This window comes from Pimephales promelas, chromosome 10, assembly GCF_988280905.1.
Source record: "Pimephales promelas chromosome 10, fPimPro1.hap1.1, whole genome shotgun sequence".
NCBI classification, from domain to species: Eukaryota; Metazoa; Chordata; class Actinopteri; order Cypriniformes; family Leuciscidae; genus Pimephales; species Pimephales promelas.
This window is the reverse complement of record NC_142778.1, coordinates 34,975,202-34,994,776: the sequence shown is the minus strand read 5'-3', so window position 1 is coordinate 34,994,776 and position 19,575 is coordinate 34,975,202. Positions and strand designations below refer to the sequence as shown.

General features: G+C 36.9%; 1 protein-coding gene across 1 annotated transcript in view; it reads right to left on the bottom strand.

Annotated features, from left to right (window-relative positions):
- Positions 1–19,575, bottom strand: part of ryr1b (ryanodine receptor 1b (skeletal)) — a 126,852-nt gene that overhangs the window by 92,152 nt on the left and 15,125 nt on the right. Inside the window, 20 exon segments of the mRNA XM_089116626.1 lie at positions 334–438; positions 512–728; positions 1,489–1,681; positions 1,757–1,998; positions 2,804–2,937; positions 3,025–3,143; positions 3,239–3,334; positions 5,090–5,225; positions 5,309–5,495; positions 5,600–5,721; positions 5,798–5,965; positions 6,198–6,354; positions 6,443–6,517; positions 7,344–7,440; positions 7,540–7,639; positions 7,716–7,828; positions 8,810–8,888; positions 8,967–9,041; positions 13,343–13,444; positions 14,456–14,575. Coding sequence (XP_088972752.1) covers positions 334–438; positions 512–728; positions 1,489–1,681; positions 1,757–1,998; positions 2,804–2,937; positions 3,025–3,143; positions 3,239–3,334; positions 5,090–5,225; positions 5,309–5,495; positions 5,600–5,721; positions 5,798–5,965; positions 6,198–6,354; positions 6,443–6,517; positions 7,344–7,440; positions 7,540–7,639; positions 7,716–7,828; positions 8,810–8,888; positions 8,967–9,041; positions 13,343–13,444; positions 14,456–14,575 — 2,637 coding nt within the window.

The window sequence follows — 19,575 nt, the reverse complement described above, 5'->3', positions numbered from 1 at the left end:
GTGACGGAGGGATTACTGACGCTGTTTTGACTCTTTTACACATTTTAGAAGCTCTTCCGAGTTCTCAGCTGCTCATAATACCATCATATGTAGCTACGCACATGGAAAGAGCACATTTAACCCAGAACACAGCATTGTTTTGGATGTTCTGTCGCGAAATATTCATTAAAGCCGACCAATCATGTTGTGAACACATCTGCCTTTAGGTTCAGTATCTTTAGGTTCGATGTTAAAATGCCGGACCAAACTACGCTTGTGAACACACCCGCTGTATGTATGTGAGTGGTTGAGTTGGTGTTTATTTGCAAAAAACAAGAGATGGAAAGCGCTCACCACTCCATAGGTCCAACCCTGCTCGATACGGGTGACGGCCCAGAGCTCGTGGATGTTTTCGGCAAGTTTCTCTCTGATCCGCTCCAAATGAGGAGGTAGCACAATCTGCAAAAGACATTGACCGCTCAGTGAAAGTGTTTCAGGGGTGAAGGAAACAAATGTGGGTAGTTTAGTTTACCTGGGCAGTGTCAACAGGGCAGGGAGTGAATGAAGTGTGTGTGAGGGACTGCGTGGGGCCCAGCAGGTTTCTGACTCCACTGAAGTCATGTTTATACTCCTTAATGTGCTCAATGCGCATTCTGTCCTTGGGAAGAAGAGCTTCGTAACATGGTGCATAACCAGGAGGGGGCAAGAACTTAAAATCCCCATGGCGGCCTCCCAGAAGGAAACGAGCTCTGAGAAATGAATGAAAACACACGTCAACAAATGAAAAGACAGAATAAATGTGCATGAATTAATCATATTTTTGATAGTATTTTCACTAATTATTCAGAAAGATTTCCATTGTTTTTGGAAATACGTCTCACAAAGGCTGCATTTATTTAGTCAAAAATATAGTAAAACAGTTGCTTTCTTTTTTTGCGATCATTATTTTTTATTTTGAGCTAACATACCAGATACAAATCATATAAATATAAATGTATATATATATTATAAAAAAAATTATATATAATAAATAATATAAAAAATATAATAATAATATATATATATATATATATATGTATAAAAAAATATATATATATATATATATATATTATACATAATAATAACAATAATAATATATATATAAGAAATTACAGAGAGAGTGAGATGTAGGAAGGTAAAATCTTAGTTCTTCTAACAGAATGTTGGCAATTTTTGTCCAGCTCTGAATAGTGTTGTCACTTGCGCCATTGACCTTGGCAGTGGTGCCTTCCAACAATACAATGTCTCTGAAACATGATAACCATATGAAAGAAGTTGGTATGGACGGCTCTATCCATAGCTTTAATATAGTCTTTTTAGCAGCCGTACTACGAGTCAGAACAGTTGCTTTCTGAAATATTGTTACAATTTAAAAAAAGAACAGTTTTCTATTTTAATGTATTTGTGAAATTTGTGAATATATGTGTATACATTTTATAAGAAAAGTAAAAAAATAATAACGTTAATTACTTCACTCCAGCAGAGAAGCTAATGACGGGGAAGAAAAGGCCGTCTACGTTGAAGTTCTCAAACATTCCCTGGACTGGATGCCCATTAATACGAAAGGAGATACTGGGCACGCTCAGATCCAGACAGCAGCTCACAACGTCATCTGCCGCCAGGATGTGCTGGTTGGGCGAAGCCACCTGACGAGACACGTGACCTACACAGAGAAAATGATGCTTTGAGGACCATAACCACTCACACACCGCTGTATATACAAGATCACCACATTTACCTGACCACAAGTGAAGGCCATCAAAGCCATAAGAGTAGAGGTCGTCGCCCACACCGTTGCCACCCCAGCCCTCTCCTCCTCCAGGGTACGGACTGAAGCCCTCGGTCAGAGCCCAGCCAACACGCAGATGGGTCGCCTGGGCTGTCACGAACGGCTCCACGTAGTCCACCATCACCTCAAAGTACCACTTCTTAAACTGTGTGGAGCCTTCACAAGTCCCCAAAAAGATATTGGGCCTCACGCTACAAGGAGAAAGTGACATTTAACTAAACATTTAACTTTATTAAATGAGTAGTTCACTTTTAAAAACACTTTTGCTGATAATTTACTCACCCCCATGTCATCCAAGATGTCCACGTCTTTCTTTCTTCAGTCGAAAAGAAATTAAGGTTTTTGATGAAAACATTCCAGGACTTTCTCCATATAATGGACTTCAATGGGGACCAAACGGTTCAAGTTACAGCTTCAAAGGGCTTTAAACGACACCAGACGAAGAATAAGGGTCTTATCCAGTGAAACGATTTGGGTTTTTTTCCGAGTCATTTGGTTCATTCAATGAACAAAAAAAATGTGTTCATTTTGATGAACGAGTTTGAACAGGAGAGTCACGAACGAGAACTTTTCAACGTAATAGCCCATTACGTGACGTCACAAACGCGCATCACACAACACAGCAAGGCGAGCACAAATGTGCTTAAACTTTTTTATTTATTTTTTAAATGAGCGATCGTTTCGCTAGATAAGACCCTTATTCATCGTCTGGTGTCGTTTAAAGCTGCACTGAAACTCTCATTTGTACCTTGAACCGTTTGGTTCCCATTGAAGTCCATTATATGGAGAAAATCCTGGAATGTTTCCATCAAAAACCTTAATTTCTTTTCGACTGAAAAAGAAAGACATGGATATCTTGGATGACACGGGGGTGAGTAAATTATCAGCAAAAATTTTTGAAGTGAACTACTCCTTTAATGCTCAAACAGCAACATTACACACTAAAGAAAGTTGAACATGCAAAAAATCATTATAATATAACCATTTATATCTCACCTTGATACATAGTTAACAATGTTAGTCTGCAGCAGGAGGTCGCGGCCCGGAAGCAAATTTTCTGTGATGAGGTTTTGATTGGACCTCACAGCAACACCGTTACACACACAGAGAGAACGTAACACATCTAAAACCTGTCCAGAAAAAAGGCAGAGAGTGAGATCTTCAATGCGTAGCAAAACGCAAAATGTTAGTTGACCAAATCACGTTTACAGTTAGACCTTATGGTTTCGACCGTGTTTGTCCAGGAGAGAAATGATAGACTTGATGTGATTCTCCTGAATGATGTTCAGGACTTCAGGACTTTCGATCAAAACACAGTACAGCACCTCCAGAATGCCTAGAGAAGAAAGACATAAAGAGCAAGATGTTGCAAGACATCAAAACAGGTCGTGTTCATTTTGTGCCATTTGTTGAAGAAAGTTTTGCAGATACCCGAAGAAGCTTCCAGACGATCCAGTTTACTGACCAACCAGTCCAGGTTATCACAAAACAGAGCACAGTTAGAGCGGTTTCCTCGGATCAGAGACGCTGCAAAAACGCACACATTTTAATGATTTATGGTAATTAAGATCTTTTAATAGGTTTCTCATGCTCACCGAGGCTGCATTTATCTGATCAAAAATACAGTAAAATATTGTTAACATTTAAAAAAAAAATGTATGTTTTTTTTAATTGTAATATGGGAGCGTTTTACATAGTTCGTCAGGATCAAGCCGGCCGTCTTTCTGCTCATTTTCTCTCGCTGCCAGAAGACGGTCTCCCGCGAATTTGCGGAAAGTTTTGATAATATTTCGTGAAGATACTGGACAAAGAGTGTTTTGACAACATGAAAGTAAATTTTTTCATTATAGATTTCTGAGTTGGGTGTGTACGTTTCCAAATCTAACTTTATATTGCCTTAATCACTGTCTTGTTGCCTCAAACATAGCACCGTTTTGAAACATGTCAGCAATTCCTAGCGACTGTTAGCTAGGCTTAAAAATATGTAAAACACAGCGGGGTTAGTTGTAACACAGTGTTACAACTAAGCCGCGAAGTGTACAATGATAATCAAATGAAAACGGAGCCACACAACTTTTCAGGTTTGAGTAGACATTTAACTTTGTTGGACGTTCGCAAACAATGCTGGAATTAAAAATGTTTAAAATTTAGTGTACTATGAATGATAACTTGTTTATTTATTAAAAATATGGCCTGTTTTTAATGCAATAAACCCTTTAAATTTTAATTTTAAGCTCATTCGTATTATTATGACTGTTATTATTAATAATAATAATAAATTGTACATGCAGCTGCCACACACAAATCTAATTTAATTGCAATTACAATATTTTATCATTTTATTTATTATTATTTATCGCAAAACTGTGCAGCCCTTTTTTACGTCTCTATCCATTATATTAATCCACAATAGAAGGATGATTGGATGAGGGATGGATGTATGGATATCTGTCTATACAGATGCACAAACAATATCAAACTATTCAAATAAAATTTACTGAATTATGTGTGTTACACACAAGTGTTACAACTAACCCCTCTGTCTGTTACAATTAACCCCACATATGGGGTAAGTTAACCCCGCATATGGACTAGAAAAAAACTTTAAATGTTAATTTGTAGCAAAGATGTGTATTTTGCTTGTGTAAAAAAAATATATATATATATTAATCTAACCTAATTATTTTTTAATTAATTGACCCAAAACCAAAATGCGTTAGGTTGTGCCCTGCTCTCCCCTATATTTTAAAAGGTAATTTATTCCTGTGATGATAAAGTTTGCGTGTCACATGTTTCTTCAGTAATTATTCTACTATCCTGAATTGCTGTGCAATTATTATTGGTGCCAAGTTATTAATAAATATTCTTATCATTATCAGTTTATCTTATTAAATTGTCAAGTTTAAAACAGTTTTTTTTCTGCTTCATAATTTTGTGGATTCTCTGATGAACAGAAGTTGTAAAGAACAGCATTTATTTAATACAGATCTTTTGAAAGGCTAGTATAAATGTCTTTTCTGTCACTTTTGATAAATACAGCGCATACTTGCAAAATAAAAGATCTAAAATCTTATTTCTGAGATGCAAAACTGAATTTTCAGCATCCTTACTCCAGTCCTTCAGAAATCATTGAAAACCGTTATTTTAAATTCTAATTATATTTCACAATTTAATTTTTATTACAGTATTTTTGATAAATGCAGCCTTGGTAAGCTTGTTATTTAAAAACATTTAAAAATGTGAATTATTCCAAACTTATTTATATATTTTATATTTAATCACCAAGCAGTTCATAGAGCAGATTGACAATCTCTTTCCAGGATTCGGCTGCTTCCTCTCCAGCAAACTCAGAGAAGTGTGCGGCAGTATTGTAGACATTCAGCCGGTCGATGCACTCTAGCACGATTGTGATCATCCCCTGCATCACAAAAGAAAGATTAAAGGAATGGGGATCAGGGCTTATTTTCAGATAGACAGGCACACACACACATACACACAGACCTCTTCTTGGAACAGGTTTTGTCGGTTGCGTAGAGAGCGCAGCTTGGTCTGTTTCTCCTCGTGTTCCAGCTCCTCTTCTGGAGGCCGGAAGTAATGGATCAGATCCTGCAGGGACAGGATCACTGAGTCCAGTGGCAGAGACACCGGACCGGGAGCTTTGTTTTTCCCACTCAGAGAGTCCAGACCTCTGACATAGATGAGAAAGGTCAAAAAGTGTCATTTTCAGGCTAAAAACATAAATAATTGATTGTTTTAATCCTATTGTATAGTGTATGTGATGTACAGTCATACTTGATGAACTGCGTAAAAAGGCCCGTTGTGCTGTAGATCATACGAGCAGCCTGAGACTCTTCTGTTTGAGAGCGTGAGCAAGTCAGTGCATCATCCATGTGGCCCTCTTGATGTAGCATGGCCTGAGAGAATAATAAATAGGTTGAAAGCCTTGACATCAGGTATATAAGTGGGTATCGTGTGGTTTGTGGTTCATACCCTCCTCTTCATGGTTCCCAGGCGAGCCGCCTTAGCGTCTAGAGCAGCGTACGTGAGCCACAGCCCTGTGGAGTGATGCTGCATGAAACACATGGACTCGCCATACTTGATCTCAGGAACACCCATTCCTTCCACATCTCGCTTCTTCTGAGCCCCCTCCACTTTCTCCTGTTCTCCGGGAATGAGCACAACAGAGGAGAGTGGGAACAAACACATCGACAGGATGAGAAATTTCAAGTTCAAATCCTCCCATGTTAATCTACTATCTCTCCATCCCGCTTTGTCGGACAAAATAGCGGATGACGAAGTGTGATTGGTCACCTGTAAATCAAGCTCCCTGCGAAGGGTCAATTAGACTCAAACAATTATAAAGTAATACTTTAGATAAGTTCAATTGGACCTTTGATGCACGGAAACAGAAGGCAGACAGTTTAGTGTTCGCTTTCTCTGGATCCAGAACCATCAGACCCTTCTCCTCGTCCAGACACAGGTACCGACCCGTTGTGATGTGACGCACGCGGAAGGCCTGACCCCACTTCATGTGGCTACCACTCCAACTGCAGAGAAATAACACACATGAACGGTATTACAAAACGTACAAGCCAAAAAATATCGTCACAGGTATGAGATTTGAGATTGTCTCACCTGATTCTCAGAGGCTCAAGTCTCCACAATGAACGGGCCTGACTACATACCGCCCCTCCTTCATATTGTGCAATCCTAGAGAGCACAAGATTACCATCATCACTTATATCATTCATTCAGTGTGAAATACACAGTATGCAGAGGTCATATACATGGTAACAAAAACAGCCTCCTTAATCAATTGTACAGGTGAAACTCGAAAAATTAGAATATCATGCAAAAGTTGATTTATTTCAGTAATTCAACTTAAAAGGTGAAACTAATATATTATATACTTTTTACATGCAAAGTGAGATATTTCAAGCCTTTATTTGTTATAATTTTGATGATTATGGCATACAGATATGAAAAATAAAACTGAATTTGGGGTTTTCATAAGCTATAAGCCATAATCATCAAAGTTATAACAAAATAAAGGCTTGAAATATCTCGCTTTGCATGTGATAAGTCAATATAATATATTAGTTTCATCTTTTAAGTTGAGTTACTGAAATAAATTAACTTTTGCACGATATTCTAATTTTTGAGTTTCCCCCGTCTATACAATTATGTATGTGTGAAGAGCAATATTTCAATTGAATGATATTCTTCTAAAATTTCTGTTCATCAAAGAATGCTAAGAAAATCCTGATTTCCACAAAAATATTACAAGAAATTCTTGAGCACCACTTCATCATATTAGTATGATTTCTGTAGGATCATGTGACACTGAAGACTAGAGGAATGGCTGCTTTACCATCACAGAAATGATTAATATTATAAACAATTATTATTATATTTCACAATATTGCTGTTTTTTCTGTATTTTTGATCAAATAAACACAGCCTTGGTTGATACTTTCAAATACCTTTCAGATTGCAAACTTTTGAATGTTAATATGTGTGTATATACTGTACTTACTTGCGCTGTTCCTCGCCCTGATCAGGCATTGAGATGGCCAGACACTCATCCATGTGACCATGAAACAGTCTTAAGACATGACCTCCAGTTAAGTACCCTGGAAAGGGTAAATGCAAAGATTATTTATGGCTTAAATTACCTTTAGATATAATATTTGATTTGATTTTGAGTTCTCTGTATTTTGCTGAACACTTACCCTCTGCCAGCTCACATCCTGAGCAGACTGGATTCATGTTCCATAAGGTCTGCATAAAGGAGGCGTCTACCATCAGATCCCCGCTGGCGTATGACAGATGCTGCGAAAGATATCACAGACATCGAGAATCACGATTGATATTTCTATTACACCACTACGGCTTAAAAAAGTCTTACCAGGTATCTCTCTGATGACACGCTGACCAGGATCAGGTCGTCTCCTACTCGGACCTTCTCACCCTCTGACCTCTGTTTGGATGCAGGATGAATGGTCCACCAACATGCTTCCCCTGAACATACAGAGACACATCAAAACAAATCTAACATACAGAACATGTTACAAACGCTGCTATAACACAAACAACTGCTTACAAATATTACTGTCACAAGTGTAACAATATACAATAGGGATGGGCAAAGATTAATCGCGATTAATCGCATCCAAAATAAAAGTTTTTGTTTACATAATATATGTGTGTGTAGTGTGTATAATTAATTTGTATATACAAATAATACCCACACATGCATGTATATATTTAAGAAATATGTGCATGTATATATTTTATATACATTTATTCACAATTAATATTATATATAAATATAAATATTTGATATATTAACAACACATTTTTCTTAAAATATTTGATATATTAATAACACTTTATTCTAAATAGTTTTAATTTACTGTATTTTATTTTTATCATAATTTTTATTTTTCATTATTTCTTATTTTTTATTCTAAACTGTTTTAATTATTCTGATTTCTTTTGATTATTTTAATTTCTTCTATGTAAAGCACTTTGAATTGCCATTGTGTATGAAATGTGCTATATAAATAAACTTGCCTTGCCTAAATATATACATGTTTAATATTGAGTCAAAGTCACTGTTTTATTATAAATTACTAAATATTTATCCTTGTACAGTATTTATTATTACTAATTATTACTATTATTTTTAGTAGTAGTAGTAGTAGTAGTAACAATTGACCTATGGATAAGCCACGCCCTCAAACGCGATGAGCCAATCACAGTGCTAATCACAGCTAACCCAATACACTCGGACATTCTCTGCTTCCACGTCCATTGAAATGCATTGCAGTTAGTCAGTTTTCATTTGTCATTTTACGTTTAAAATGGTCAAACGGTGTGCATGGGGTACATGCAACTACGAAACTAGGTTCCCGAGAGGCTGGGCGACGGTGTGTGTTTTTTAAGTCAACTTAAGAACAACCCATTGCTCATTTCAAGAGTCGAGTCCATCATGTGTACCTGTAGAGTCCTCCTGCAGGCCCACATCAAAGGCCAGCTTGTCTGTGAGTGAACGGGACGTCGTCAGGCAGCTGAGATACTGCAATTTAGGAATACACAATGAGCGTCATCACATTCAACATCACAAATGGTGAAAAAGAGCTGATGCGTAGCTCACCATGCTGGAGTGGTAGTGTCTCAGGAGGATGGCATGCCCATACAGCAGCGTCCGGTGTCCCCCTCCCTGAGACGACTGATTGAGGAACAGAAGAGAACATGGAGTTAACACAACTTCTTTGTACTCATAAACAGTGCTGTGAGGATCAGACCCTGTGTTGGATGATATGGCAACGTTTTACAGTACATAGGAAACTGAAGAGCTCCACTTTTTTCACATGGAGACAACAGAGAGACAAAAAAGTAGAGGAACATTGAAAACAAAATAGTGTTGTGAAGATACCAATGATTTCTTCACATCCGTTCACAATCACAGGAAGAGGGTTACGGTACCATGGGGACAGCATACATAAGTACAGAAACAACCAATGAAGAGAAGAGTCAAAGGTCACACCAAACCAGGTGGATTCACATTCAGTCGCCATGAGGACAACAAACACGTACCTTTTCTCAACATCCAGTAAGGTTTAAAAGCAAGAGAACACGATTATTGTTGCTATTAGTGAGTTTTGTTTACCATCTCATAGTATTTATATGAGAATGAATACATAAGCAAGAGAGAGAGAGAATAGAGAGAGAGACAGACAGAGAGAGAGAGCACACCAAAAAAGAAAAATCTAACCAAACTTACACCGTGTCCTCCTAACTACACGCGATGCGACGCCGCGGCCCGCGAGTTTTTGTCCTAACCAGACGCGACGCGGCGACACGCGAAGTTTCTAATTTAGAAACGGTTATTTTTGCGACGTCGCGACTGACAGAATGAAGAAATTACACTGGTTATGAGTACACATTATTTATTTTTAGTTTAAAATAGGTCACTGTGGCACAAGCGATAATGGATTTACCTCAGATTTTGAAATCATATAATATAGCGTTCAAAATGAATTCTATGCAAACATACAACTGCACTTCATAACAAAATTAGGCAATGAGTATATTTTGTTAATGTTTCGATTTTTAATCATGTTATTTCTTGATTTGATTATGTCCTTACCCATTTCCAATTCAAGTGCGGGCCAACAGTGCGCTTTCACAGAGAAACTCCACTGTTCGCGTCGCGTCTAGTGTGGACAGACCCACTTGCTGTCGCTGGAACTGTATCGCGTCGCGCGTAGTTAGGACACGGTGTTAATGTATAACATAAGGTTGGTAACCTCGGTAATCTCTTTGTCATGAAAGGTCCAACTTTATGATAACTCTTTTGTGTCCCTTTTGAAGCTTAAAGGGATAAAATTCTGTCATTAAATACTCGCATGTCGTTCCAAACCTGTAAGACTTTTGTTCATCTTCAGAACACGAATCAAGATCTTTTGATGAAATCTGAGAGCTTTCTGTCCCTCCATTGACAGCTACGCAACTACCACTTTGACGCTTCAGAAAGATCATGAAGAGATCGTAAAACTACTATGAATTGAGTGGTTTAGTCCACAGTTTCTATAGAGACTCGATCACTTTATATGATGAACAGATTGAATTTAGGCTTTTATTCACATATAAACATTCATCAACTCACACATCGGTTGTGGTAAACAGAAGCTCAATCAAGTTCACTTGACGTGTGAGAACCAATGAGGTTCATGAGGTTCATTCTCCTGTTACGCAGCAAGTTTGAGCTTCAGCCAATGAGGTTCGTTTGTGTGTTACGCAGCATGTTTGAACTTCAGCTTCAGCCAATGAGGTTCATTCTCGTGTGCATGTCAGCTTCAGCCAATGAGGTTCATTCTTGTGTTACGCAGCATGTCAGCTTCAGCCAATGAGGTTCATTCTCGTGTTACGCAGCATGTCAGCTTCAGCCAATGAGGTTCATTCTCGTGTTACGCAGCATGTCAGCTTCAGCCAATGAGGTTCATTCTCGTGTTACGCAGCATGTCAGCTTCAGCCAATGAGGTTCATTCTCGTGTTACGCAGCATGTTTGAGCTTCAGCTTCAGTCAATGAGGTTTGTTTGTGTATTACGTAGTAAATTTGGACTAAACCGCTCAATTCATGGTTTTACGATTTTGGGTAAACTTACCCTCCAGTTACCATAATTTCACAGAAAACCGCGACCAGTTAATTTTTCAGCTTCTGTCTGTCTGTCTGTCTATTTATTTTATATCTAATCAAATGATTTAAACTTTGTGAGTGGTATTTAAAATCTGCAGTCTTTCATTTAGTCCAGAACTGGGTGTTGGTGCTGTGCTGTAGACTAAAGATCATATCCTTAACCAGGATTTAGTGGCTCATCTTACACTGGAATGCTCTCTCTCTATTTCTTGCTCTCTTTCTTACAAATGTACACACGTATGTACACACACTAGGTGTCCTTTGAAATGCCATTTGAAGAGCAAAATGGGATTCCAACTCCAACCAAACCAGACCAGACAAAGTGAGGAACAGGTGACAGCGGTTTAGGAGTGAAGAGGAGCTACAGCATTATTTCATCCACACCGGACACTGAGTAGGAGACTTAGGTACAGAGGAGAGGAAGAGTGCTGAGGTTTGAGGGAATAAAAATATGATGAGACATGATGAGACATACCCATTTATCCAAATCGACTGCCTATAGTTGGCAGGAAGGGTCAGAAGAGAGACAAAAAGTACAGGAAAAATTAAGTTACACTAACAAATCTGCCCTCGAATGCAAGAAATAACTGTTTTAATGACCTCATGAACCCAAAATATATATAAAAAAACAGATGGATTAAAAATTAGGAGCAGCAAAATACAACTCTTATTGTCTGGTTCAGATAAAACGAAAGGAAGAGTAATGATGAAACGGGTTGGCATGAAGACAAGCAGAACATTTTGGGGGCACACCTTAAATGGACCTGAAACACAATTATTCACATTTAAAGATTTTAAGTGCTGAAAAAAGTTGAAAGTCCCTGAAAAGTTCTGGAATTTCACTCTCAAAAGGTCTTACGAACCCTGAAATGAATATATCTATTTCTGCCACAATACCATGGTTACAGTCACATTGTTATTAAAGGGTTAGTTCACCCAAAAATGAAAATTCTGTCAGTATTTACTCACCCTCATGTTGTTCCAACCCCGTAAGACCTTCGTTCATCTTCGGGACACAAATTAAGATATTTAAGATATTAAGATCGCTCCTGCATACAGTCCATAGGCTTCTTGAGGGACTGGCTCTTGCTGTCCTCGAAAAGTCATTAAAGACATCGTTAAAATAGTCCAAGTGACGACAGGGGCTCAATCTTAAGTTTATCAAACGACGAGAACACTTTTGTGCGCAAAAAAACAACATACGAAATAGGACGTAACAACAAAATAACGACTTTATTTCGACTATTCGTTTATTTCTCCCTCTGCGCGAGTCAGGTTACTAGTTTAATAGCGTAAGCTTCTGTTATTGTACGTCACACAGCATCACACACACATGACCAGCGTCGGCCAATAGTGAGCCTACGTGTGACGTAGCTCTACGCAATCACACTACGTTAACTGACTTACAGGCTCATGGAGAAGGAAGTGATAGTTGAAATAAAGTCCTTATTTTTGTTGTTTTTTTGCGCACAAAAGTGTTCTCGTCGTTTGATAAACTTAAGATTGAGCCCCTGTAGTCACTTGGACTATTTTAACGATGTCTTTAATGACTTTTTGAGGACCGCAAGAGTCAGTCCCTCAAGAAGCCTATGGACTAGTATGCAGGAGTGATCTTAATATCTTAAATATCTTAATTTGTGTTCTGAAGATGAACGAAGGTCTTACGGGGTTGGAACAACATGAGGGTGAGTAAATACTGACAGAATTTTCATTTTTGGGTGAACTAACCCTTTAATATGTTAATTAAGAAGAGGATGGGATTTTCTTTTTCCTGAAAATTTTAGCTTTTTTATCAGGTTCTACTAAAACTAAGTTCACTCACACAGGCTATAACTATTTCCTAACAATTTTTGGATCATTTTTGTGCTTTTTGGGAGATTTAAAAAAAAGGCCTAGCGTGATTTAATGTCAAACCAGGAAGTTTGTTTTGAAGTGCTTTTATCTTGTACAAAATGGCAAAATGTCACACTTGGTGTTACCGGTCAAAAATGACCAGCCTACAAAAGAATAGCTTATAAATCTCTCGTTATGCTATATTAACACCAAATATTGGATTGTTTTTTGTTGAAATCTTCAGGACTCCTTTGACTGTCTCTGTCTTTCTTATCACTACTTTACTACATCTTTAAATTTCAAAACTGCATTTTAAGTGTGCATTTTCTTTTGTTATTCATGATGTAATTGTATTAATATTTCAACAACCCTTTTTTTTCAATTATCCCTGTATTTTTTTATCATTCCTTCTCTTTTAGGCCCTCTCTGCTCTCCACCTCTCCATCCTTCTCTCTCTCTCTCTCTCTCTCTCTCACTCCTTTTTACAGACTCTCACCCCGTTAATCTCCACGGTGTTGGCCAGCATCTCCTGCAGGGCTCGTACCGACAGCGACTGCTCAAGGACAAAGGCACAGATTGCCAGATCCGGCGGCACATTCTGCAGACGGAGACGAAGAAACACAAAAGTTTAGCATTTTAAATGCATTTTAATGTATTCATAATTTCATTTTATTTATACATATATATTTAAAATGTATATATAGTATTGACTAATCTGTTTGGTATACTGTATATTTGTAATAAGGAATACTAAAATAAAATACATATTTCATTTATATATTTATTTATCTTTATAATTTAAGATTAAATATTAACATTAATTTAATACATTTCATATAAAAAGTATTGAGTATAATTTGCCATACAAAAATAACTATTGTGATCTAGCCAAAGTAATCTATTTTGTAATGGATTAATAAAGATTTTTTTATTGTAATGAGGAATATGAAAATATTAATTAATTAAAATGCATATAAAATGTAATATTTAATTTAAAAAAATCTTTTTGTTATATTTGTGTATTTGTAATAAGGAATATTTGTAATATGGAATTTGTCTTATTTATAATAATCAATAATGAATATATATATATAATTTTAAATTAAATAACATTAATTTAATACATTGGATATAAAAAGTATTGAGTATAATTTGCCATAAAAAATAACTATTGTGATCTAGCCAAAGTAATCTATTTTGTAATGAATTAATAAAGCTTTTTTATTGTAATGAGGAATATGAAAATATCAATAAATTAAAATGCATATAAAATGTAGTATTTAATTTTAAAAAATCTGTTTGTTATATTTGTAATAAGGAATATTTGTAATATGGATCTAGCCAAAGTAATCTATTTTGTAATGAATTAATAAAGCTTTATTATTGTAATGAGTAATATGAAATAATTAAAACATAAAATATAAAAATGTAAATAGATTTTTAATAATATATTAAAAAAAATATTTTTTAAAAAATTAAGAGTTTAAATATATATACAGTGAGCATACAGTAATTATAAGTAACCATTATTCTACTTTTTTTAGTATATTTGAGGAGTGCAATTCCTGCTCTGAATATCAACACTCTGACAGCTTTCAGCCGACCGTACCTGGGCATTTGACGTGGTCTCTAGAAAGCACAGACGGTTCCCGAAACCTTCACAGGAAAGGCATAGTTTGATCTGCTCCTTCAGGACAGTCGCGGTGCACTGGAGCACAACTTGATCTTCCTGTGAGTCACAGCGGGTCGTGAGAAAGGAAGAAAAAAACACAAGGAGTTAGTGAGAGGATGAACAGAGCCAGGTGGCAATGCTGACAATCGCTCGTGACAACAGAGAGTGCAATCAATGCCTATTCAGAGTTAGACGTGCAAATGTGCTGAATGAGAACACACTGATTAGTGAGACACAAACACACACACACACAAGGGCATGTAAATACAGTAATAAACACAGCCGCTTCCAAACACTCTCCACCTGTCACGTACAGTAACATTCGCAGCTGTTCTCTTCACTGACTCATGATAGAGCTCGCGCTCACTTCTCCTCCCTCTCTCTAACCTGCTTTTCTCCATCATTTATTCTCTTCTCTCTCTCTTTCATATTTCACGGTGTCTTCTTACCCAGTAACAGCACTTTTGTCAACACTCAAATGATCTTCTTCCTTCCTATACAATATATTTTAAGAGTCTTTGTGATTTTTGGTTGGCACATTCTGTCCCACAATCCCCTGCACGGAGGAAACGGGGTCAGTCTATCCTCTGTCAAGTGTAGGGCACAGATGCTTTAAAAAGCTCCAGGTGTAGATGCATAGCCACCAAATCACACAGGCAGAACGAAGATCCAGTATAAGGCTGGTGTTAAAGTTACAGTACATGGTCAATTAAACAGAATGTCTCTTTAAAGCTCATATGATGTTAAAAAGGTCATACTGATGACTTTCATAGGAGGTTAAAGGTCACATTTTGGACCATAAGGTAATCGTGATGGGGCAGGATGCCCAGCTATAATAATGTCTCGAGTTTGTTGTTGGAAAAAGGAAGTGTGTGTGTGTAACAGAGAGAGAAATTAAAGAAATTAAATGCTTTGTTTATAATGAGAAGGATATTTTAAGCTCGGAAATGGTTTTAATGGTACACATACCTCTTATATGTCAACAGATCAAAGTCAATTTGATTTCTCATGTCATGACCTATAGACCACTATCAATATAACAACTTTAGTAATATACAGTATTGAGCATCCCCATAAGTAAGATGCTGCTTTTGAGAAAGAATCATACTCAAATCTTTTATGAATGAACAAGAACCATTAATAACGTCTGTACTAAAGTATTCTGAGGCTTTGCTGTCTGATTCGCTGAGCCTCATGATCTTAGCTCATCCCTGTATAAATAGGCCGGGATCTGACAGATGCAGAACACTTTACACCACACGGCCACAACAATCAGCGCTAATGTGTTGCTTAAATGCTTCAGAGCTCATGCAGATTACAGTGAACATTGTATAAAGAGTGTGTAGGCGGATGAACTTGGATGAACACTGAACCAAAAACCTGGGACTTATCAACATGTCAGACTTATTTCTGCCTCTTCAGACAGGTGTACAATTACAGCCAAACCATACTTAGGTCTCGAGTCACTGCAAGACAACCTTAACTACTCGTAGGATTTATTTTAAATAAGTGAGCAGCATACACTGTAACTATGTGACAATAAACATCTTCACAGTGGGCGTCCGTCACTCAATAATAATTTAGCATTCCTGCCAGCATTTCACACACATAATCGTGTTTATACTATAAAGATACAACTATACTAGCATCCACACCAACTGATGACTGCATTCTGTTTATTCACATAAAGAAAAAACTATCCCATTCACAACAACATTTTAAAAACAAGGAACAATTTTATCTACAGTATGCAAATGCAGGCCACATAAAAATAATGAATACATTTGTACACTCACATAGTTATTCCATTTCTAATAATACATTTAAAAAATATTAAAATAACAATTAATATTATATTTCCATCTAGAATTTCAAATATCGATAGCAAAAATAATATACTACTATTAATAATAAAATACTTTCACAACAACAAACACTTTGATACTTGAATTAGATGGCTGTTCACCTATTTTATGCACATTTTGGGATATTGTATAAAAAATGCTTGATGGAACTCAATCGCTCAATTGAGGTGGATAAATATTCTATCCAGTAAAGACATGCACATTTAGCGAATAAATCCCTCGATGCACAACAAAACACTCACATGCCTTTGCTTCCTACAGAGGATGTGATTGGATGATTCACCAGCGGACCAATCAAATGTTGGTTTGATCATTCAGAAATGCCTGAGAAATAATTGAATTCCCTTCCAGAAGCGTCTCACACGATTGCGTTCAAATACCAGCATCTCAACACAAAAGAACATGACGTTTATTGTGTTTTATTTTTTTACAGTCTATGGTTTCGTCTGACGCTCTGAGACTTCTGAGCATTAACTTCCATTTTTAAAGGAGTAATTCACTTAAAAAAAAAATTAAAAAAAAAAACTGTTGCTGATAATTTACTCACCCCCATGTCATCCAAGAATGTCCATGTCTTTCTTTCTTCAGTCGACAAGAAATTAAGGTTTTTGATGAAAACTCCATATTTTTCTCCATATAATGCAATTTACTGCGCACCAAACGATTCAAGGTCCAAATGAGAGTTTCAGCGCAAACTGCTCAAAGGGCTTTAAACGATTTCAGACGATGAATAAGGGTTTTATCAAGAGAAACGATCGCTCATTAAAAAAAGATTAATTTTTATAAGCTCAAATGGTCGCCTTGCTCTGTTATGTGATGCGTGTTCGTGACTCTCCTGTTCATCAAAATGAACAAATCTTTTACCGAGTCAATTCGTTCATTTTGATGAACGAGTTCGAGGTTCGAACAGGAGAGTCACGAACGCGCATCACAGAACAGAGCAAGGCGACCATTTGAGCTTATAAAACTTAAACCTTTTCATTTATTTTTTAAATCAGCGATCGTTTCGCTTGATAAGACCCTTATTCATCGTCTGGTGTCGTTTAAATCTGCACTTAATTTCTTTTCGACAGAAGAAAGAAAGAAATGGACATCTTGGGTGATATGGGGTTGAATAAATTATCAGCAAAAGGAGTGAACTACTCCTTTAATACAGATATTTTGCACCAGTTATCCCAGGAAGTGTTAAATTTGTCCTCTTGAACACGAGATTGAAACGCTGATTTATTTGCAAATGTTTTATGGATGGAAACATAGCTTATGTTACTGTATCCCTATTCAAATAAATAAATATTGAGTGCAGTGGTCCCACCAGTTGAATTTAACAGACTTTGAGCTGATTATGATCATAATTATGATTTTATTAAGTTTAAGTTAATTTAAGTTTATTATGCTCAAGGCCTTGTGAATGGGGTTTTTCCACAAAAGTATTAAGTAGCAAAAAGTAATAAAAAATATATCAGAAATAATAAGAAATATTCTTCTTGAGCAGCAAATCAGCATATTAAAATGATTTTTGAAGGATCACGTGACTGAAAACTAGAGTAATGATGAACAATGAACAATATTAAGGATCGGTACTTGTTCATTATCATCACTGGAACCATATAGCATCCAGGACTACAATTGTTTTTTATAAACAAAAAAAATAAATAATAATGTATAGATTTGTTCATGTGGCTGCAGTCACATTGACAGAGACTAGCCAAAATGCACTGTAACAAACCTAAAAAACCTCTTTATTTACCTGTACCAGTGACATGAGAGATAGATTAACCACACAAATATAACTGTTGTGTCTCAGACTGGCCACCTGAGCACTAACCCTGAGGATGTTTAAAGTTTGCTACAGACTATTGATTGTCACCTGGAGCAGCATGGCGGCGGCCATCTTGATTTGGGTAAAAGACCAGAATGGACTTTTCTCATGCTTTTTATACCTGTGCTGTGTTGCATCATGGGAAGTGGGAGATACCAAGTATGGTGGGAAAGGAAGGGGAATTGGTTGATGTTAATGTGTACTTCCTTTAATTATTGCTGAAGTTTACTTATTGAACTTTGTACTATTATGGTTAAGAAAATAGAGTTACTTGATCACATAATATTTCTACTTGATATTTATTACCTGTTCATGGTCTTTATTACTTCCCCATGTGAGAAATGCTCATTGCTCAGAAATGGTTGTACCCAGGTGTGTAATTCTCACATAATGAAGTGATCAGGAGGGTGAATGGCATTTAACGGCCATGCATGTGTTATTTTGAAGGACTCTGAATGTCCCTGTGACAGGAAGGAAAGAGAAAATGCATAGCGCTCCATCAAAACACACAACAGGGTTATTATTAGAAGCGGTGTGGGGATTCCCCTTCTCCTCCAGTGTGCTGATCAAGACCTCTTCAAGCCAAATCCCGTCATTGTGACTCTAGCCTTCACTGACCGCTGACACTGACAGATGGAGGGATGGTGTGGGTGGATTAACCAGAGGCGATAGGAAGGAGAAGGAGGGGCTGCTGCATTAAAGACTTTCCCTTTTAAAAGGCCTTTGTCTGTCCTGACTAACCTGGACCATAAAGGCACATCACTCTTTACACGCGGGACCCCCTGCAACGGTTTCCCAATACAAAATGTCACTTCCTCTCTTGGTGGGTGTCATGCGGGCACTGTGGTATTTATAGGGGTGACTGTTATTGCTTTCCTGTCTGAAGTTGCTCATTACATATAGAGTCCCACAATGAACATAGAGATGCAAATCTCATAGGTATTTTAAAGGGGTCATGAACTGGTTTTTAATTTCTTTATATTGTTGTCTGAGGTCAACTTATGACGTTCGCTTGGTTTCTACATTCAATAACATCAAAATGAATAAGCAATAGGCTATTTTCTACACTAGTTTTGAGCCTAGCTCAATGCTCTGTTTTTAAGGGCGTCTCGCACTTTTTTTTATTATTTATTTATTTATTTATTTTATTTGTAGAAAAATACAAAAGGGACAATACATATTAATGAACATTTTTCACAAATGTAAATATGCCAGATTATAGCCATAGGCTAATTTCCATCTGCAGACCCCCAAGCAGGTAGATGTTACACAAATACTTACAGACACACTATGCACATATACAGAGAAGCAAGGACAATAACAGTGATCACAACATATTAGGACAAGCCATATTGCACAGACCCCTTTTACAC